This window comes from Nymphaea colorata, chromosome 9, assembly GCF_008831285.2.
Source record: "Nymphaea colorata isolate Beijing-Zhang1983 chromosome 9, ASM883128v2, whole genome shotgun sequence".
Taxonomy (NCBI): domain Eukaryota; kingdom Viridiplantae; phylum Streptophyta; class Magnoliopsida; order Nymphaeales; family Nymphaeaceae; genus Nymphaea; species Nymphaea colorata.
The window spans coordinates 18116705-18139934 of NC_045146.1; the positions used below are offsets into that span (position 1 = coordinate 18116705).

Here is a 23230-nt window from a genome sequence, read left to right on the forward strand (position 1 = left end):
AATCTGACAATTAATCAGATTTGGATTCCGAATCTGATGTCTGACTGAGATCAGATAATTTTCGGATGCTGGTTTTAGAAAACAATGGCTGGCTCTTTATTGCTGTTTCATTTTATTTTCAAGCCAAAATTGGAAAAATATAAATATCTCAAATTGTGAGCTTGGAAACGAGAAATTTCGTTAGATTTGAAGCTGCGCTTATTTAAACCAAGATCTGATTTTCCTTGTTTGGTTTTGGCTCTTTTGAGATGCCTTGGAGTTCGGGTTTAGTTTCGGATCCGGGACGGCGGTGTCCGGATCCCTCCGTCGCCGGCCGGGCTCGACAGTGATCCGCGGGGGAGGGAACGCATCTTTGTTAGAAGCCGTCAAGCCAACGGCGTATTCACGTGTCGACGGATATCGGGCCGTAATCTGGGGCCCTCGAGCTGCTCTGACATCTCTCTCTCTCTGCGTATTTCAGTCCCGTTGTCCTCTGTTTCTCTCTCTCTCTCTCACTCACTCTTTCCGCCATGGCTAGAGCTCGGCTGTTGCTCGTCCCTCTTCTCGTTCTTCTGTTCTTCTCCTTTGCTGCGGAGAGCCGCATCGTCCGTACCATAGTGACTGATCTCGTCTCCGATGGATCTGAAGGACAGGGACCGCGCTACCACTTTTTGTTGCACCCCGCGAAATCCACCGTGGCGGCCTCTTCCTGCGAGCAGACGTATGGGTTCCTTCCTTGCACCACGACCATCCTCGGGAACCTCTTCCTCCTCATTGTCTACGGCTACCTCATGTTCCTCGGTGCCAGGTACCTCTCCGAAGGCAGCGAGCTCCTTCTCCAGATACTCGGTCCTGGCATCGTCGGGGGCCTCTTCCTTCCGGTTCTCGGAGCGCTTCCGGATGCATTGCTGATCCTAGGTGAGGACCTGGAGTTACTTCATCTGCTTCATTGTCTCCCTTACCTTCTCCTTTTGCTTATAGATCTCCGTTGGCGTTTCGTCATCTGTGATGGAGGAAATTTGCTAGTGCCTGTTGGGGTTTTTTGGCCGTCTGTGTCACTCGGAGTTTTCCCGGTTTTATTTTCGTTCAATTGCTTGAATTGAATTTTCCAGTATACTTCTCTGATTTCAGCTCCATTTTCATGCTTGTGGGCTTTGTTATGAATGCAACAGAGTATGTGTAATCATTGTTTTGCTTTTTGTTTGCGATTGATTATAGTTTTGAGAATGTGAAAGTTCTGAGGAGATTGGTTTTCTTGTTTCTGTTGGTTGGGTTTGAACTTTGAAGATGTTTGATTTTTTTGTGTTTTCTTTGATTTAGTTGTTTCACACAAATTTTTCGGTATGGCAGTTACGAAATTGTTTTGTTTTTCATGTGAGTTTCAATTTCTTATGATTCATTATAGGACTGCTATGAGTGACGGATCAAATCAATCACGTGTTCTTCTAAATAGGTTGAATTGTGATGAATAATCCTACTGAAGCTTTGATTTTTTATTCTTTGATTTGTTTCGTCCCAATACCCTTAAACCAACTGCATCCCGACAAGTGCGATGTATTTCTTTTACTGATCCTGCTTTCTTTATCCTAGACAAATACGTCGTTTCCATAGTATCATCAGTTTTGGTTAGCTATATCTGGTAAATGTTTTGATGGAAATAGTGGTTCGAACAAGGAGTCATGATCACATACGAGGCATATTTAGTTTTTCTGAGCATGTAATGAATTTCACTTTTCACTCCAACAGAGAAAAAGGAATTGGTTGTTGCTGATATATTCTCAGATATTTATTTTTTCGTTTGACTGGATGTCTTTTCAAATTCTGCAGTGTCTGGTCTTTCTGGAAGCAAGGAAACAGCTCAAGATCAAGTGCTAATTGGGATGGGCTTGCTTGCTGGTTCAACTGTGATGTTGCTTACCGTACTTTGGGGCTCATGTATTGTGGTAGGAAAAAGTGATTTTTCAGATGCGACAGCTGGAACAGATGGGCGAGGTTCAAAAAGATGTGATCTGTCAGGTCCTTTAAGTTTCATTTCCACATTCTGACTGCTCCAACATTTGGTCCATTTGCAATATTTGCAACTTCATGTGCTTTTTTCAACTTACATATCTTCTATATTGCCTCCTTTGGTTTTATGGTGTGCTAAAGGTAATCCAATTTCATGGTATGCTGAACAACTGAAACAAATTTCATCTATGTATTTCACCTTTGTGAAGCTAAGACTTGGGATGCAATTTCTCCTATAATTTGTGGAGGAAACTGCAAGACTGTCTCACCTTCCCAATTTCGTCTCCTGATTTTTTGTGATTAACTGGCAACAATATTCAAAATAAGCCGTTCCAGACATGAGGAAGAGAAGATAAAAACAAACAAACAAAAGAATGAACAGAATGCTGCTATTAAGGGAAAAAGCCTCGCTTACATGGTTGAAAACTTAAAAGCACGTACAAGCTATATTGTGGACAAGCAACTTGAAGAAAGATTAAAAATGGAGGCATCTGAAAATGGTTTTTTTTTTTTTTTTTTTTTTTTTTTTTAAATCTGAGGGTGGTAAAAAAGATTAACAAAATCCATGTATCATGGATTCTTTAAGGAGACTGCAGAACCTAATGTTTGCAGCTGATTTTGATGTGGGTTTAAGTGTGAGTATGACTTGTCAAATTCAATGATCACTTGCTGCTGGATGCAGCTGAGTGCGCTTGAAATAATCCATTCGTGGGAATTCTCATTCTCTAGTTGCCTTCGTCATCAACAGTTTCTTTCAGTTACAATTCAAATCAAATCGGTGACAAACTGATATCAACTCTGGTGATTCAATAGTGCCATCTGTCAGTTTTTTTATTATTTTAAAAATATTTTGTATCATATATATATTCCATTTATGCTTTTTCATAAATAAATTTCCATTCTTTTCCTGATGCATAACTGATTCAGCTGAATCACTGAATTGGCTGATTCACTCAATCGACAGCTTGGTTAATTTGATTCCCGAATTGACTTTTACAACACTGGTTTCTTCTCACCAGCAGCGAAGTATTTTCACAAAATGGCACCCTTTTTAAATAACTTTGGAAGCCAAAAAGGCAGAATTGATTAATCTTAGTCCTGCAAGGAGAAATCAAGGTGCACAAATGAGTTAGGTGGTAACAATATGTATGATCCATGGGGAGAAAACTATTTACTCGAAAACTGTATGCAGCAATGTCATGGTTCAATAAATAAATGAGCTAGAGCTGGTAATTCCACCCAACCCTGGTTCTTGAAGTCAGGGTCAACGATTCTGCTAACCTTTTAAATCATCTGCTTAGTATCCTGTTGTTCAGATACAGGAGTAACATCTGGGTGTACTTGCCCTTTTTAATTTTTGTGAATAAACCTTTCCTTAGTAGGGAATCTTTTATTTATTTTTTTTATTTAATATCTGGCCGTGTGTTGATCTAAATCTGATGCATATTTCCAGATAATGCTAAATAGAAGCCATTCAATTACAACCATTCAGGTGATACTCAAAACAAGGAATAGTTATTGTTTGCTATGTTACTTTGACACTCTAGAGTTCCGAAGCATTAGTGTCTGACACTTTTGGGCACGGCCATTGACATCCACACTCCTTGATACTCTACAGCCACTCCATTTTATGAACATTGAATTGTCCGACAAAATGGGCACCTCATCATGTCTCAGACATTCTCAAGTGTCCTATATACTAGATATTTTATCAGAACATAAAGCTTGTTTTGTTTGGTTTGTGCTTGGAGACATTGAAAGCTTGAGCAGTCGTAGAAGCTCAAAATCTTGTCGAGATTAAACACTAGGTCAGTAGCACCCTGAGTCCTCATATGGGCCTGCCTAAGAGTTGAGTAGTAGCCTGGATGCCTAGGCTGAGGTGCCTAAGTGGTTCAAATAAAAAATATTACTATTATTTTTTTAATTTTTAAAGTTTATCTTTTCTCTTTGTTCTACCTTCTAATGCATTGATTGAGGAGGATTTTTTTCATAACTGCCACTTTCATTCTTTTTTTTCTTTCCTCTTTTTGCTTCTATCTTTTTTCCCTTTTTACTGTTGCATGAAACCAGTTCGGCTTCTCCTAGGCCTTTCTATGGGGTTTGCTACCTCGGCTTGGTTAGCATGGTTAACTACATGGGATTAGTCACAAATGAAAAGTTATTTTTGTATGTGTATGTGCGACAATTCATTTACCAACAATAGAAACAGAAACCATGTGTTTATGGAAAAAATAATTTTTTTGAGGTTAAATACTTTTGAAATTTTAGGCGTCTTTATCTTTCAGAAAAACATTATATGCATCATATTTAGTGAAATTAAGTGTTGGTTTTATAAAATCAATGATGTGGATCACATCCATATGGTTAATTTTGTGATTAAATGTCATAATATCAGTTCCCCATGTTCAGTTACCGTAGTTCAGTGGTTGTGGCTGTGTGTGTTTTTGCATCATGCATGTGTATAATGATCCATTTACTAAGAACAGATTCAAACCATGTTTTTACAAAAAAAAAAAAAGGCTTTTTGAGGTTAGAATTTATGAAAATTTTGTGGATTTTCCAGTACCAGCTGTGTCTAGAACTTTGTACCATATGGTTTGTTCACTAAACAGTTCTAAACAAATCTAGAAGCATCAATGCTATTCTCTAGCAAGGTAAATAAGCAATTAACAAGAACTAAACAATTGATTAATAAAAAAAGGAAGAACAGTAAGGAAGTACACTATTGAAATTTTGATCCTTATAAGCAAAGGAAGATTTAGGAACAGTGAATAACAAAAACATAACATGTCTGACGTTTTATAAGATTGCACTAGCAAACGTGTGATTTTGTGAACTCTTTATTCTACCTAAACTTGTGTCAATGAGTTTGACATGCACCAAAATGCAATAATCCTATACATGCCTGTGAATTGGAGTAGTTATTTTTCTTTTTTTCCCTTCTATTCTCTATCTTTCTGAGGTTTCTTTTTTCTCTTTTGGCAAACCTTGATATTTGTTTCTAAATAGTAAATCCTGTTTGGCATATATATTGATTTTTATGATGTCAGAAAAGATACTAAGAAAAGTAATGGGTATTAAAATTGTTGAGGTGTGCCTTGTTGTGAAGTTCTGTATGTTACTTGCTTGATCATTCTCCTTTTGTATCAGGATAAAAATGTGCGAGAAATTTTTTTTTCCCTTATTCAAGAAGGCTATCTTTGTCTGTACAATGTAAAATGGATATTAGTGTCTTAGTATTTCTCACCTGTGGTACACTTGGTTTCATATGAAAGTTCTGTTGGCGTTCCTGAGCTTTTTTCTTTTTTCCTTTGATTTTGGTTTTCCTCCACTTACAGGCTCTGGAGTTACTACTGACAAGGCTACCAGTATTGCTGCAAGAATCATGGTTTTCTCAGTGATCCCTTTTGTCATTGTGCAGCTTCCTCAGGCTATTAACCATAGCTCGTGGTCCAGCATTGCCATCATGATTTCCCTTATTGCAGCTGTTGTAATGTTAATCTCCTATTGCGTTTATCAGGTAAGTGGTTGCATTTGCTGTCATCTGGAAACTCTCAGCATTTATGGTCATATGATGAGTTACCCCTTTTCCATCTGTCCAATTTTCTTTTCATGTAGGATATCACTGCAATGTCTTTTTTCTGACATGTTGTATGTTCTGGTTTCATTTTCATAGGTCGTTGCCCCATGGATTCAGAAGAGAAGGCTTGCTTATGCAAAATCTAAATATTTTTCGTCAACCATTTTGAAACACTTGCACAGGCGTGCACTTGGGAGGCTCCTGGACCCCAATGGTCAACCTGACGAAAGTATTATAGGAAAGTTAGTATATTCAGTTCATCCTTTTCAGTTGTAATAGTTTCAGCATTGTCGTAAAAGACGTAGTGTAATGCGTATCGTTCGGGCCAACCTATAAGTCGTACCATAACGTATCATAAACGTAGCAAAGCGTATCGTAAAATTAATTTTTTAATATTCAAAAAATATTAAAAATAAGAAAAAAATAGAGAAAATCATAAAATATCTGAAAAAATCTGGAAAAGTAAACAAAAAATCAAGAAAAATATATTCAATACTAAAAAAGTCATCATACATAAGGAACAAACATGTATATCAACAACACATTAAAAAATAAGAAATCAAAGATTCAAAATAACATAATATTTAATAAGCATCCATCACAATTTTAAATTTGAAAATTTCATAGAATCTCAGGACTTAGAGGCTGAGATAGAGGCTGAGACTTGGAGTCTTAGCCTCTTAGGACTTAGATTACATTTAAGAGGCTTAGATGACATCACAATTCTTAAGTTCAAAACATATAGTTATCATCTTTCATGATTCAACGATAATCCTCGTCAATCTTCATCATCACCTTTATCTTCTTTATTAATTGCTTCTATCCTCTCTGTTGGAATGTCACCAACATTCCATTTCTTCAGCCTCTCTTTCTTCAAAAAGGTCTGTTGCTCCTTCAATGTTCAGAAAATCAAGATCGTCCTCTTCAAGGATCATAGATGGTTCTTCTTCAACCCAAGAATCTAATACATCAAAACTGTCAAGGCTGAGAGTCTGATTTTTCCTCGTAGATGCTGCTTCTATTTTCCTAAAGTGAAACAAGAGAAAAAAAACAAATTGTTAAAAATTAAAATATATATTAGAATTGGCAATTTTGCATAACAAATGTATTTAATTTACCTTTGTCTCAACTTCATATTATAACGAATGAAAACAAGGTCATTCAACCTTTTATGTTCCATCCTATTTCTCTTTTGACTATGGATGTGTTGAAAAACACTCCAATTTCTTTACATCCAGCACATGTTTGAGTGAGGATTCTAATGGCAAGTTTCTTTAATTTTGGGCAATCAAGCCCAAACCTGCTCCACCACAAATCTAATAACAGATGGAAAGTAAATACAAAATAGTAAATATATGAGAAGGTAGAAACAACAAATAAAATAACAATAAAAGAGTAGATAAGATAAAGTCCCTTTTTCTAATACCTGGATGAAAGGATGTCCTGCATCAGATTGCTCTGTCTCTCCCCATGTTACCATAACAAGTATCATATATGTTGATCGACACATGGAAAACTTTTTGTTCTCTATAATCACTTATCAATATCTCAATACAATCCAACATGCCATACTCGATCTCTCTGTTCTTCTTAAAAGTGGGAAGATATCTGATAGCATGATTTAGGTAGTAGGCTGCTGCATGAAGTTGGCAATGAAGTTGTTCATACCATCTTTCATCTATAATCTTTCATATAGGCATGTACAACTTCTTTTTTTCCGTTCAGATTATCTCTAATGGCCTCTTTTGCTCTGTCCATAGCGTCATATAAATATCCAATAGAAGATCTATCTTCACTGTCAACCAATTTGAGGACTTTCACTAGAGGAACATAAACCTTCATTAAGTTCACACATGATTTCCAAAAGTCAACATTGAATATAGTATCCTCAACTGTCGTGGCTTTCTTTTATAGGCATGCGGATATGCAGCCCAATCATCACATAAAAACATCTGCCGGACAAGATTTCTTTGCTTGACTCTACCCTGCACAATCAAAACGTTTGTGGCAAACCGTGCTTGTGCAGGTCGAATCTATTCAACCCCATTTGTGAATTTTCTCATCAAGTTCAAGACATAAGTGTGATTATAAACAAACTTCTTGATTTCTTGTCATCTTTGAACTGTCCACTTCATATCATCTCTTTCAACAAGATCCAATAAAATGTCTTATATCGTGCTGTTAACATTTCACTTGCAGCTCTATAATTTTCTGCATTATCAGTGATAACTTGCACGACATTCTCAGACCAACTTTTTGTATAACTTTATCAAAAATCTCACACAAAATATCAACAGCAGGGAAATCTATAGATTTTAAGAACATTGTACATAAGGGGCAATATACAAGGAACTTTACCAATGTGTTGTTCTTGATGTCTGTCCACCCATCTACCGATACACTGCATCTTGTGTCTTTTCCAGCTTAATTTCAGTTCATCACAATATGCCTTGACATCTCTAACTGTATTATTAAGAATTTTACCTCACAATTTATAATAAGAGGACATTTTATACCCTCAGCCTATAGAAGCAATTGCATCTGCTACAGGCTGAAAATGAATAGAGTTTGCTGCATTAAAGGGAATCGATGTGTCATAGAACCACCTCCCAATGGTATTTGTTGCGCCAATAATATCCTTTGAACACATGGTTGTACGAATCTCAAGCTGAGAACCTGCAGCTAGGGGTGCACAATGAGCCGAGTAACTCGAGCTCGGCTCGTTAAAACTCGACTCGAAACCGAGTTCGAGCCGACTATTTTAATAAACGAGTCAAGCCTCGAGCTCATTTTTCAACTCGTTTTTTTAGTCGAGCCGAGTTCAAATTCATTGAACTCGAATGATTTTTGCTCGACTATGCTCGAGCAAAAACAATACTTATTTTGTTTTTTTCATCTTAAGTTTCATTTCTTCCCGTGCATTCTCTCTCCTCTCGTTCTTCTTCTTCTTCTTCTTTTTCTTCTTCTTCTTCAATGCTTCATCCAAATGAAGTGTCTTCAATACTTCATCACACAATAGCAACGGTCCTTCTCATTTGCTGCCCAGTCAAGGTACGCCTCTTTCTCCCTCTCTCTCTCTCGCTCGCTAAGCCATGGGTTTCAGAATCTAAAACCCTCGTACCGGAACGAGGGTTTCTTCAAAACCCTTGCTCCAGCAAACGTGGGTTTCAAAACTCCCTCGCTCGCAGCGAGTGAGGGATGAAACCCTTGCTTGCAGGAGCTTTAGAATTGAAACTCTCGCTCATTGGAGCAAGTCTTTCGTTTTTTTTTCTTTTATTTCCCCTTGGAGAAAGAGAATGTCGCGTTTGTGGGTGTTCGAGGCATGAAACCCTCGCTCAACAAAGCAAAGGGTTTCAAACCCTCGCTCAGCAAAGCAAAGGGTTTCAAACCAATCTGAAACCCTCACTCAGCAAAGGGTTTCAGATCAATCAGAAACCCTCGCTTAGCAAAGCGTGGTGCTGGAGTGAGGACGTTAGGTTCATAAAACCCTCGTTCTAGCAAGCGATTTGAAATCTTCATTTAGCGCTGAGCATGAGCGAGGGTTCCTTGAAAATCCAAAACTTAAAACCCAAATATCTCATCTGATTCCTCTTTTTCTGCAGATCCTTTGCTGTCATCTCTTTCATAGCAACAACACGTTCGCTACCATCTTTCTCCACTGTCTCATACTGATACTGCAACACACTTGTAAACTAAACGAGTTAAACGAGCTCGAGTTCGAGCTTTGACACGCTTGATCGAGTCGAGCTCGAGTTAACATTATATGACTTGATTCGAGCTCGAGCCGAGATCGAGTTGTGCAAAATAGAAGGTGAGCCGAGTTCGAGCTGGCCAAGCTCGGCTCAACTCGGCTCGCGTTCACCCCTACCTGCAGTAGTATAAGTGGGAGAAAAATCCTTGATCGAACCAGACCCAATACTCGACCTCATAGTAGATACTCTAGCACCACCAGTTCCGATAGTACGACTATGACTCCTGCCAAGTCCTCGTGAAACTGTACTTGCACCTCTTCTCTTTCTGGTTGTTGCAGCTGAAAAACCACCTCTATGCATGATGCCTTTCCCTTTAGTTGTTCCCAAACTAACACCAACATCTTCTTCTTCGAGCTTAACATCTTCACCTTCGCTTCCTTCCTCTTCATATGAGTTCCCAAGTCCTACTTCTACCTCATACATTTCTTTTTCAATCCTATTTGCTTTCACAACATTAATAACATTGGTGTTTGGCATAGGGTAGCAATGGGTTCTCTTGGGAGCCTGTGCATTGAGCCATATCGTTGAGTGTACCACCTATATGGTGTTTAAAGCGAGAGATCCTTCTTGATATGATTTGCTTAACTTTTAACATATCTTTAGGATTCACCCTTGTACACCACTGCCATGAAGGGTTCGACATTATATCTTCATAAAACAAAACCTATGGTTAATTGTAGAAAATAAGAGAAATGAATGATTCAACGATAAAAATGAGTAATTGTTTACCTTCTTGGTGTTAGAAACCAAAAATCCGTCTTTCTCCAAATTTCCCACCGTTCCCACTACGAGAAACTTCTTCACCGGCTAGTAGACTCTCCCAAATCGATGAATCCTTAGTGATTTTTGATGAAAATGGGCAAAATCTTTCCCTCCCATACCTCTTGCAACATTTAGCAACAAGAAGAGAGAAGAGAAGCGTAGAGTCTTTAAACCCATAGTCACAAATAATGTCTCGGAGTTTTAAACAACAAGGTTTTTCTCAGGTATAATATGGCGAGGTTTTTCTCGAGTATAATATGGTGAGTTTTTTCAAATGGAAAAAAACAAAAAAATATGGTAATTTTTAAATTTTTTTAAAAAACTAAAAATGGGAGAAAAATAAAGTAAGTGAGAAACTAATAATACAAACATCAAAAGGTAAGTAGATTTGCAACAAGTAAAAAATAGAAAATGAAAAAAAAAACTGTTTGGCTTTTAAAAAAATGAAAAAAAAATAAAGTGAAAAAAACATGAATAAACGGGTTAAAGACGGGTTTTTTAAGTTTGTAACGTTTTTTTTTTCAAAAAAAGGCTTTTTTTAGTTTTAAACGACCATTTAATTTATCGCATTTTTTTCGAGTTTTTTTTTCCCGAAAAAAACACGTCTTCTGTGACTATGTTTAAAAAATAACACAAAAGGAGCCGTCAGGCATTTTTTTTGTTTTTTGCTATATCGTACAATACGGGGGTGTATTGCCTGTACCACATTACGCTTACTATACACGAGCGTATCGTGTATCGTATACTGTATACCTATATGGTATGTATCGTACTATTGCATGTCGTATAATACAGATAACACTGAGTTTCAGCCTTTCAGGATTACTTATTTAATCTGTTTGATATTACACAGATTGTTTCATTTAATTGATGAAGACAAGGATGCACACATTTCCCATGCAGAATTGAGGGCATTTTTTATTGGTCTCCAGTTTGATCACATAGATCTGAGAACGGATGCACCTACACTAGCTGCAATCAAAACAATGGAGGAGTTTGATTCTTCTCATGATAACCAGCTTGATTACAAAGAATTCTTTGAGGGTCTCTCACGTTGGCTTCATCAAGCAAAGGGAGTCATTCCCTTTGGTCATGGCTCATCAAATTTTTTTGACAGATTCCACCAGGTATTTTTGCAAGAAAAACTTTTTTCATTCCTTATTCACCTTATGAATCATATTCTTGATTTTCATTTTCTGTCATGACAGCATGCTGCTAATGAAGTGTCAGCTCTGGGTGATGAGGGTGATGAGGCAACTGAAAGTTTTGACAACTACCCAAAGGTGCTTTTGAAAGCTGGAGGACTATTGGTACTAGGCACTGTTATTGCTGCCATATTTGCAGATCCTCTTGTGGATGCTGTTGATAATTTCTCCTCTGCAACAAGCATACCTTCTTTCTTCATTTCCTTCATTGCAATGCCCTTGGCTACAAACTCCAGTGAAGCTGTGTCAGCACTAATCTTTGCCAGCCGGAAGACGCAAAGAACTGCTTCTTTGACATTTTCTGAGGTTCACACTAGTCCTTGTTTCTTCTATTTTTCTTGCTCAATCTTTACTAAAGGAAAATATCCAACATCGTTTCTAATTAGCTTGATATATTTGTATTTCCTTAATGTGCTTAGTTTGCTCTATATGATGCTTTCCCAAGATTTGTGCTTGCTAATCTCCCAGGCATAGTATGCACACATCATTTTATTCTGATATGAACCCTGCCAAACTGGTTTAGTAGGTTTCACTAATAAGAAATTATTTGCTCTACATAAATCAGGTTTATAACTTAATATGCGTATGTCAGGCACAAGTTTCTGAAAGATTGAAACTTAACAACTAACTATGCTTGTTTGTGGCCCTTAAATTCTGGTTAGGTTAACTTGCTTGTGCAGCAGAAAAAATGATCTATAGATTCATTTTTTCTGGGTAATTTTGTTGAAGTATTTGACCTGCATTTTACAAGCATGCATGCTTATAGACATGTTAACTTGTTATATTAATGATGGGGTGAAGGTTTTTGAAAAAAATTATTTATTGTCATGCAAGAAGTGCAGGGAAAAAATGTTTTTCAACTTCTTCGGTTACTCATTCGAATTTGTGTTCTCTTAGAACTTACAAGTCAAGGAATTATTGGTACCTTCATTATTGTATTATTTGGATGTCTTAATGCTTCCTGTTCAATTTCTGTGTTCTGTGGTTCTGTTTTTGCTATAATCTTCTTTGTCTTCCTTATTGCCTTTTGTTGGCATCACTTCCTGTTATCCTGTTCTCGGAATTATGAGATATGTGGTAATAACTCAAATAATATCCTGAAGCCCTACTTGAATAACACATGAAACCTAGTTATATCTTGAGCTTATAACTAAATTAAATTTGCATGTGATGTGCCACCCAAAACAAGAAACCAGATTTTTTGGGTTTGCAGTTTTGTAAATGACCTAGAGGGTTAGGTTCTTTGTCTCAAACCTTGCTCCACCATCTCCTTTTTCCGGATAAAAACCACAGTACTGCCTCCTTTTTCCTTACAAACTCCATCTGTCTACCATTAAATTCTGGGACAGTATGTTTTTGTGGATATACCATCTTGCCCTTTCCATAGCCAGTGGATGGCTGGTGATTATTGTGGTTTTTCTCGTTATGAAATCAAAGTTATGTCGGTCTCTTCACACCATGAACCACATGCCTCTGAGTTCAACTAATTCCTGCAAAAGTTTGAATTAGCAGTTCAGTAACATCTGTAGAGTAGAAATTGGCCCTTCTACTGTGTATTTTCTCACTAATGTCAATCTTTTGAAAGCCACAGGTTTTTACTTCTGATTGAACAGTTTTGACATGGTTTTTTGTTTTGCCTCAAATTTGTCTAGAAATCTATGAATAGTTCATAAGTTTTTGGTCTTGATGTTTATTTGCAGATCTACGGTGCAGTTACCATGAATAACCTTTTGTGCTTGGCGGTCTTCCTAGCACTTGTATATATTCGAGGTTTAACCTGGGATTTCACTGCTGAGGTGCTCATTATTCTCATTGTTGTGATAATAATGGGCCTTTTTGCGAGCTTCCGTACTAAATTCCCACTTTGGACATGTTACGTTGCGTATCTCTTCTACCCGCTGTCATTGGTGTTGGTATATGTTTTTGACTATGTTCTGGGCTGGTCATAAGTGGTTCGTTCTTTTGTTATATTTGGAACGAGGGGCTAAATAGTTTTGTTTTGAATAAGAGTGATCCGTGTGTCTGTAATTTTATATTCTGATGCAGTTGAATGTAGTACAGATACTAATTTCAGTAACCTGAGAAATCTTAGACATGGAATCAATCAGAAATCTTGATTTTAGAAGATTTTATGGTTCTGTTTGTTCGAGTTTCTTATTTTGTCCTGCAATCACTAAACCAGTGAATTACCTCAACTTAGTCAGACCCTACCTGATTATGCCATCCGAATGCGCCCAAAGGCATTTAGTTTCGTGGGCTTCAACATAAGGATTAAAGTCTAAACCTAACGAGGTGAATGGAGATCTTTTGTTAATGCTTTTCACATGCACTTTTCCAATTTTTTCACATTCAGGTGGTTTTCTTGTGTTGTTTTTTGCCTCTCTAAAATTAACATGGATCACCTGTCTTAAGGAAATTTGTTGTGCCTAACCTCTTCTAGAGTAAGCTTAAATTTGCCAAAGTTCAAGAGGCAGTTGCTTTAATTCATAGGAAACTGCCAAATATGCATTAATGGTTCGACATACTTTCTGCTCCACAATGGATATAATGGAATAGCATATACCATTCTAGCGCAGTGAGGTTTATCAAGTTGGCATTCTTGCATTAGCTTAGGTGCAAAACAAATAGTTTCTATGTAAGAGAAAGAATATGGTACTTAATGGCCGAACCATGGTCGTCTATCGTCTGATATGTTGCATATCGGCCAATGTTCTAACTATCAGTTTTGGGTCTTGTTGTTCCTGAAACTCAAACAGATACAGCATTATAGCCGATATATTAGCCATTTTATAATTATTTTTATATTAAAAGATACAAAATAACGTATCTGTACCTCGGCCAACATGAGGCCATATTGGTTGATATGGGGTCGTCTGCGTATCCCATATCGGTATTGGCTCCTCATCAAAACGATGCAGAGTGTGTTAAGTGTGCTCTTGAACATCGGCTTATATGGTGTTTGAATAAGTCTACTCAGTTTACATCTACTTGTTTTTAATAAGTTAATAATAATGTTTATTTTTAAAATATTTAAATAGAAGATTACTTTAAAACCACCGTTTGAGACGAATATGTGTCATGTGCCATTCGGCAAATCTTATATTGCAAGTGTGTAAAAGAACAGAGCTATGTTTGAATTTCCCCACCCTGGGGTCCAAAACTGTTTGGGGACATGAGTAGATCTACAGTATAACCATCAAGTAGAGTTTGTCTTTAAAACATCCATCTTCAAAAGAACCAACACTAAAGCAACCTGTTGAACATCACTAGCAAATGGAAATTCCATCAGTAGTTGGATTTTTTTGTTTCTTATGGGACCTGACCAACCCCATTGAATAACATTTGAATGGCCAACCATAAAATGTGGAACTATATAAACAAGGGAGAGAACCTTCATGAAAGGAACATTAATGATTCATGTAAATATTAGTTGTCAAACCTGTAACTCGGACTCGGGATCAATTAAAGTATGGATCATCGAATCAGAGAGTTACCTCAACAATTCGGATGGATTAGGTCATAAATGTCTATATGTATATATATATACATAAATTCGTATAAGTAGCTAAAGAAGGTAAGCTTACGGGGACTTTGTATTTAATTTTTCATAAACTAAAACTGAAAAACATGTAATATAAGTATTTTGCGTATATTTAATAAAGTTTATGATATTTCACAATTCAACAAATAACAAACTTCTATATTCAACAATGTACAGCAAACAAAAACATGTAATTAATTGCCGATCCAAATTGACTCGGCAGGTTCCTGACTCGTGACCCAGTAAATGAATGATCCTAGCCGATTCGGCAACTTGCAACTCAGGTCCACAAGTTTGCCAAATATAATATAAACCCCTTTGCGGTACATGTTTGATGACAAAGTAGAACGAGTTACTAATAATCTTGCTACGCAGCTATCTATATCTTTTCTCCGAGTCACATTCCCTAGTTTTTATGAGTCCTGGTTCACCATTCCTTCCCGTCGTAACGCCAACCTAAGAAAAAAGAAAGCTCCTAGTGATCTACTTGCAACTGACAAGAACAGAAGGAAACGGAGAAATGATCAACATTGGCACTCTTCATTGATCATTTGGAGAAAAACAAGTGGCTACGCGTTCAGCTCTACAATATGAAGAAGTTTATTAATTTGGGAAGGAAAAGGGAGAAGAGGGGGTGCCGTGAAAAGCAGCACCATAATGACCGTCCCCGCGGCGGCGGCAGAAACAGCTGCTCTTACTGCATTAGTTGCAGCTCCCGCACTAGTGTCTGCATCGGTAGAATCTGTGACGCTGGCAAGGCTCCCATCTCCTGCTGAGCTATTATTCTTGATTGAAAAGCTGCAACATGACTCTTTCGTTTTCAAAGAGGTAGACATGAAAAACACAGCTTTGAAAGAAACAGCTACTTGCTTAAAGATTAAATTAATGTATGCACAAAGAACTCAAGAGTCATTGGTCCAAATCAATTTTTAGTTCCTCAGATTTGATATACACATTTATGCTTTTGGACATGTAAATAGTACTTAAGAAAAATTATAGATTTGAGCCTACTTGAGCCCAAGTTTCTGATTTTTGGTTAGTTTTCTGATTTGAGCATCATTTAAAATGATTATCCCTCTTTAATGGCTAAAACAGATGCACAAACGATTGCACGGAAAGAGAGAAAGAGAGAGAACCTCGATGGGAATAAGCAATTTCCATGGCCTGCAGATTCAGATTCAACAACGAAAAGTGAGGGAAAGAAGACAACCACCATGATCGAATGGAGGAAACTGTAAGCAGAAGGCATTCGAAAACAACAAAAGCAAATGCCGGAGAAAGAGAGAGTACTTGGGTTGAGGGAGGTGAGAGAGGCGGAGCCAGAGAAGTCGCAGCTCTGGCGGGAGAGGCCGCTCTTGAGAAAGTAGTCGTTGAAGGCGAAAGAGGCGTGGAACTGGACGTCGGTGGGTTCGTAGCAGGGGCCGCCCGGCTGGATGGCCGAGCAGTCAGCTCCGCCGTGGCCGCATACCCAGTCCAGGGCCCCCTGCAAGGCCGAGTCCGGCGCATTGTTCTTCGCCACGCACCACAGCTCCACATTGCTTCTATTTTCCCTGGAAATCCCTCCGTCCTCCTCCGCCGCCGCATACGACCCACCAATTGTCGTCATCACCACCAACAAGGCCGTCATAAAAAAGCTGGAGGAGAAGCGAATGGAATGGAAGTGCTTGCCAGGTTTCTTCTCCATGATGGGAGGGAGCAGAAGGGCTGAACTCTATCAGAGGGAGAGTAACAGAGAGAGGAAGAGATGTGGTAACAGAGAGGGCAGGAAAGAAAAATAGCCGTTTGGAGATAGAAAGGTGGGGAGAGAGCAATGGCTACCGGCTAGTGGGGAATATGGCAGTAGGCTTTTTGACTCTTTGCTTTTCAAATGGTTTCGCCATGTCTTTGTTGCAATTACGGGGATCGGAAGCGAGAGACGCGCTGGCAAAGCAGCATAAATGGAGGATTTCAAGGCGTCGACCTCACCCCCTTCTTCCCTCTCCAATTCAGATTCAAACGTGAATGAAAAAAACTAATGTCTCAATCTGAATTCGAATCCCAATTTTACATTCCAAATCTGATTTAAGTCTAACAAACATTTGAATTCACATTCGATTCTGAATTTTAGACTTTTAAAATGTAAGAGAACTGGATATAAGATATATATTTAAAACCAAATCTGATCCAAACATTAAAGAAAGAAACTTTGTTGAATTTGGTTACGGTTGATCAAAGTTTCTTGGATTTGAAGTCGTCTTAATAGAACTAATTCCAAATTGGGTTTTGGATAAATATGGTGGCTGTATTTCACATTGTATGCTTGTAAAATTCTTGCGCGAAAAATGATGACACAACCTTTAAAACCAATATGGTAATATATAGGTCCTCGAAATCTGAGTTTCATTTTTCTTTTCTCTTAGTCTGTCTCAAGGGGCGAAGCGCAGCTAGTCAGGGTAGGAGCCTGTACAAAGACAAGTCTCTAGTTTGATTTCTGTGGGTGTTATGTTCTTGTGTCTTAAGGTGGTAGGGCATGACATTCAAGTTAAAGGGTGCACCATTGCTATCGTTGACATTGATGCAGCTCAAGACCCAAAGACACAGGGAATGGGGGGCCTTCGGGCCTCGGTTCGGGCAGTGAGATGAACCTCTTGCTCACCCAAAACTAAAAAAAAAAAAAAAACACCCTCATCATCATTTCAAGTAGGACTGTACATGAGCCAAGTAGTTCTCAAGCTCGGTCAGCTCAACTTGACTCGACTTATGTGTTACTTGGCTCAAACTCAAAAGGAGTTACACAAAGTTGGCTCGAACTCGGCTCAATATACTAGGTTCGGGCTTAAGTTCAACTCATTTTAACAAACTCCCTATGTGACTTTATCTGTTTACCTAGATCAAACGAGTTTGGTCGAGTTTAATCGAGTTGTAACTGCAAGTTTTCAGTTAAGGTCGAGATGGACTCGTTTGTTGTAAACATACAAATGAGTCGATATCGAGCTCTAGTTGGCTCAACTCATTGTCCAGAGCCCTAATTTCAACTCTTTTTATGTGTCCACTAACATGTGCAAACAGACAGAAGCACACATATTCCTTCGCCACCTGCAATTTCTCTACCTCTTTATCAGCTCCCTGAAACGTGAAAATTCAGGAACCAAATTTTAGCAAATTTCAGATGCACCAAGAAGTCGACGTTGGTAGCCATGATTGCGATGAAGAACTCAACACAGCAGCCTGCTGTCAGAGAGAGGAATGCTCCAGCAGAGGCGATCGTCATCCATGGGAGTCTTTTGGTCTATGGACGAAGCAGAGGCAGAGACATTTCCCGTAGACAAAACAAATGAGAGAAAGAGGTATAACTCGTTTGCCGACAAGAGATGCCAGTCATCCTGTGTAAGTGCTTGGGGCATCTCTACATCATAGAAACCGTTGAAAATGGCCCTTAATTTGTTAGGGTGTTTTTAGTGTTACAGCAGCTGCCAGCTGATTTCATCATATGTCAATGTATACATATATGTCTATAAGGTTCTTATAACCTTAATGTGTTTATGAAGACTAACTTAATATAAGTTATGGTCAAGTTATTTTTCTAAAATGTTTGATTTTTCTACTATCAAAATTTTTGTTGTTGCATGAGCTGTTCCTTTTTGGATTATTAAAAAAATACTATTAAGGAAAAAAAAATAACTCACTTAATACATGTTCCTCATCAAAGCACTCTTAAGATCACGTCTATAAGGTTGTACTGCAAAAGAAAAGAAAAACACTTCAACCTATAATGTTAATGGGCCTAGTTTTTGTATCTTACCCAAGTGGTCTAGTGTGTGTGTATGTATATCTCAAACCACGTACGTTAGAAACAAAAACTAGATTTCTTCAATTCTTGTTTAAGAATATTTTAAACAGTATATGAATATTATAGTATGTTTATACATATCCACAAAAGTTATGCTTTAGTTTAAGTTGTTTGTTGAGAAAAACATGGTTTTTTTTTTACTATTCAAAATTTGATGTCAAAAGAGCCGTCCAATTTTTTATTATTACAGAAATAATTTAAACTTAAAAAAAAACCAAATTAGTGGAATAATCAATTTTGAGTCGTCTGGCTTTCATAACTGACCCAGTAGTTTGGGGTCTATTAATCACACACATACACACAGAGAGATATGTATCTATTAATCACACACACACACACACACAGGAGAGAGAGAGAGAGAGAGAGAGAGATTAATAATAGCTCCCCAACTCCTAGGTGTATAATACATGGCCACTCAGATCCCTGCCAGTTTCTGCAGATATTAAGACACAACTAGTGAATAATGAGCTTTTGTTCTTCTTCATCAACACGAAAGCTTTGAGTTCCAACACCACGAGTAAACAGGACCAAATCATTTGATGCTTCCCGCACCATCTACTATATAGAGATGTGCTAACAAATTTGTGTACGCCGACAATTGCTGCATCAAACACAATTACGGCTCTATTAATGTAAACCGCAGGAGATCTACTCTTTTTGTTCAAAGATCTAATTCACTAGTTCAAGCATAGCGGGCTAGATCACTTAAGATTCGCTACTGAGAGCGCATACGGTTGCTCTTAATTAAACGAAAAAGATAATGCATTAATTGGCAAATGGAAGAAGACTTGTGCATTTGATTGTATATTTTATTCTCAACTGTTGTATAACCCAAACAAATATGTAGTCTGTGTAAATGTGCAAATTATGTTTTGTGAAGTTTTACAAAGATATATACAATCACTTTTTCGAAATCAAGGTAATTATTTTTTATTTTTTGAAAACTAAGTTGAACCTATCCTTGGCTTTATGAGTATCACCAATGTGATTTGTACCTTGGCTTTGTGAGTACCACCAGTATGATTTACATTTGCCCCCATAATTGGCAAACCCGTGACTCGGATCGGCAGATCAGATGACCCGGTCACCAGGTCAATGAGTTTACGAGTCGAAGGTCAGTGAGTTTACTCGTCGACTCGTCGAGTTTTAAAATAACTATAATGTATATCACTACAACTGAATCAAGTGAGTCAAGGGCTAGTAGAGCCAACCTTGACTCATGGCCATACTTTTTAATGATCCGAGATTACACAAGCGATTGCCGAGCCAGCCCGACGAGTTTGCCCACCATGCCCGCCCCTCCTCTCAATGAGGCAGGGGTTTGCGGGTAAAGTAACTTAAATTGTCGAGCCACTTCTTACGGTCGACATAGGCTGGTGCAAGATAATGCCTACAACAATATGTATAAGCTGTTAATTTTTTTTATATGAATGATAATTTTTTACAACATTGGAGAGGTCACATAGTTTTTGTATTCAATTATTTTACACATTTCATAAAATTATTCTCTATCAGTCTCGTCGTACATAAATCTATATGTTAATATCCACTAAACTTAGTGTAAAGATGATGATAGTTAAAAACAGAAAAACAAAATTTGAGAGAGAAAAAAAAAGAATGATCTGGATCCCAATGTATAAAAACTATGAACTTAAGGTTCGATAGAGAAAGATTTAACCTTAACTTCATAAGATCTCAGATCACCGTGGATATCAGTGAAACAAATCAAACACAACTGTAGGTTCTGATTTGAGAAATTAAATACAAGGTAAACCGCCCTTTCTGAACGATTCTCTTTTCCTGTCCCAGTCGAACGGAAATGTCCTTCATCTCCGGCAGAACTGACGATTCAAACGTTAGCAGAAGCAGCAGTGCTGCCACTATCATATTTATAGAATCTCTGGTAGCTTTATAGCAGCCGCCTTTGATGGCAGCATTCCCGCATTAACCGGCCATTCTGGACCCATCAATACTCATTAATAACTGCACCCAATGATAGCAGCAGACGGTACTAGTAGCTCACATGCCCCCTGCCAATCATCACCTCTCTCTCTCTCTCTCTCTCTCTCTCTCTCTATATATATATATATATATATATATATATATATATATATATATATATATATATATATATATATATATATATATATATATATATATATATATATATATATATATATATATATATATATATATATATATACTTGAAATAAGCAAAGAATGCATTGTGCATGATCCTTCAGTATTTCGCTTCACATCGAACTAAACATGAAGTTTAGTTGTAATCTTTTTTTGACAAAGGCAAAGAGCTTAAACGATCATTCACTAGTTAGCTTGGCAATGAATGAAATGGTGATGTTTTGACTCTGATATTTTGTGCCTCTCGGCACTAAAAACGAGCTTCGACGTTGCTATTCTGGACAAGACGATGGTCTGACAAGTTTCTTAACGTCAATTGAATGGCCATGCATTAACACAAGAAATAAATACCAGTAAATCTGAAGAATGGAGTTGGCACTTGGAGATCATCTGAGGGCTGGAAAGCGCCGCTGGTTCATAATCAGGGGAAGTACAAAACTACGAATGGTGATGTTCACAATAAAAAGGCACCATAAATCCACAAGCAGAAGAAGTGGAACAACAGTGGCGGGCAGGGACGAAGGGGTTCGGTTGCAGAGCACATAGATTATCTTTAGTGGGGGCAGTTTTCCCTTGAACTCTAAATTTAAGGCGGACTTGAAATCTTATAATCCTAAACTAATCTCAGTATCTCGTATGCCTTGATTGTCCATAAAAGGGTCAAGTCAAGACTTCTTTCTCTTCCGAGTTCAGACCTGACACGAGAGATTAGATTGTCAAGTATATAATTCTTCAATCAACAGGTTGAAGTGCTTGGGAATTTAGAGTAGTTATCCATCTTATTAAAGCTAGTAAACCTATCAACTATTAATAAAACTCCATCAATACATATAATGGAGCGATTTTAAGTGCACCTCCTTTGAGTCTAAATTATAATAAAAACTTCAATATCTATAGTAGAGCTATGTTAAGTAGACTTCCTAATACATTATATAAAAATGTTATCAGAAGTTCTCTAAATTGGTTGGTTCAAATCGAACTGGTTTGATTCCATGGCATCACTAAGCCGAACCTTTATGGCCCACATTAGCATGTAGACGTAAGGGGCCTACGACTGCTGGTGGAAAGCAAGGTAGTTGAGTTTGATGACGATTGCTAATATATATATATATATATGTTAAGATCTCAGAACAAGTACTAATCCACGGTGGCTGGTTGGAGATCACCCGATGTTCACCTCATTTGACAGTAAGAATTCATTGTGAATGTTTTATCAATCTGCCTTAAAGATTCAAGCATAAATGAATCACGATATTTTTAAGTAATTCACGAAACACTTACAAAATATTTCAGCTGCCAAACGACCAGTGGTGGATTCTTGGTCGAATTTGTAAACAAAGAAGCTACATGATAAAGAAAAAAGGCAAAAAAGAGGTGAGGTCAAAATCCAAAAATTCATCTTGATAATGTTCTTACACAGAGGATTTCCATGGGAAGAGCTGCAGGTGACCATGATCTACGGCACTTAGACTGGATGAGCCGATGGGCTCGAACCGATTACCTTTAAGCTCAGCGGTGGGCTCGGCGGCGGACCTGCAAACGGGGCACGTAGAGTGAGAGTACAACCACATGTCGATGCACTCAACATGGAAGAAGTGGAGGCAGTTGGGAAGCAGCCTCGCCATTTCGCCCTCCTCGAAGGAGCAGAGGCAGACGGCGCACTCCCGCCGCTCTGAGCAGTCGGGCTTCCTCTGCTGGTAGGAGAAGAGAGGGAGGGCCGCCACCATCGACGCGCCGAGGCTGTGCTTGGGGTACTGCTCGGGGCCTGAGCCAACGATGATGGCGACGCCGGGCTCGCCGCTCAGATCCGTGCCGACGAAGCGCCTCGCCAGACAGTGAGCGTAGAGGTGGAGGAGGGCCACAAGGATGATGACGCCGGAGAGACAGAGGATGGCAGTGCGCATGACTAGTGGGTAGTTGCTTTGCTGGGAGCCATGGAACTGATTATCACCGTCCGTGTCCATCTTCACAAACGTCAGGAGTTGGCCGGAGAATTCAACGGCCTGTGTCAACGGAAAATTCAGATAGTGGCCTCTCTCTCTCTTCCCCTCTCTATCAGGAACAAGACCGCCGAGATTTGAATATTAGCCGGGGCTGTTCCCAGCAGCTTCCTTCTTGTATACATATATTTGAGAAGTTTCATTTAGGAGCTCAACTTTTAATCAATAATCTTAAAATGACTTCATTTTTAGGTTTTTTCTCATAGTGTCCCACCATCTTCGTCGGCACAGGAGCTGGGCCGGCTAGAGATCAACTTGCCTAGAAAAACTAGAGCTGGCCTCAAATTCAAGTTCAGCTCCATAGAACAGGTTCTAGCTTGGCTCGATGATATAACAACAAGCTCGAGCTCCACTTACTTAGCTTGTTCATTGGTTTAACTAGTTTCTTTTAACTAATTTAATTATAACGAGTTAAACAAAATTTTCTAACTAATTT

At 38.3% G+C, this 23230-nt stretch overlaps 3 protein-coding genes across 4 annotated transcripts; 1 reads left to right on the plus strand and 2 right to left on the minus strand.

Moving 5' to 3' along the window:
- Positions 1-249: 249 nt before the first annotated feature.
- Positions 250-13410, plus strand: LOC116260507 (sodium/calcium exchanger NCL2-like). Its single transcript, XM_031638919.2, has 7 exons — positions 250-897; positions 1807-1995; positions 5325-5506; positions 5663-5808; positions 10934-11207; positions 11289-11591; positions 12986-13410. Exons 1-7 carry the CDS (start codon positions 510-512, stop codon positions 13232-13234), a joined length of 1731 nt encoding a protein of 576 aa, XP_031494779.1. The 5' UTR covers positions 250-509; the 3' UTR covers positions 13235-13410.
- Positions 13411-14964: 1554 nt separating this feature from the next.
- On the minus strand, positions 14965-16728 carry LOC116261126 (PLASMODESMATA CALLOSE-BINDING PROTEIN 5-like). Of its 2 annotated transcripts, XM_050079672.1 has the most exons (4): positions 16117-16728; positions 15963-15990; positions 15480-15624; positions 14965-15282 (listed from the first exon to the last, which is right to left on the minus strand). In XM_050079672.1, exons 1-4 carry the CDS (start codon positions 16508-16510, stop codon positions 15202-15204), a joined length of 648 nt encoding a protein of 215 aa, XP_049935629.1. In that variant the 5' UTR covers positions 16511-16728; the 3' UTR covers positions 14965-15201. The 2 variants fall into 2 exon arrangements, with proteins under 2 accessions (XP_049935629.1, XP_031495608.1); XM_031639748.2 differs by having other exon boundaries at positions 14965-15624; positions 16117-16726.
- A 5478-nt stretch (positions 16729-22206) lies between these two features.
- Positions 22207-22758, minus strand: LOC116260640 (E3 ubiquitin-protein ligase ATL41-like). Its single transcript, XM_031639086.1, has one exon. It carries the CDS (start codon positions 22756-22758, stop codon positions 22207-22209), a length of 552 nt encoding a protein of 183 aa, XP_031494946.1.
- Positions 22759-23230: the final 472 nt, after the last annotated feature.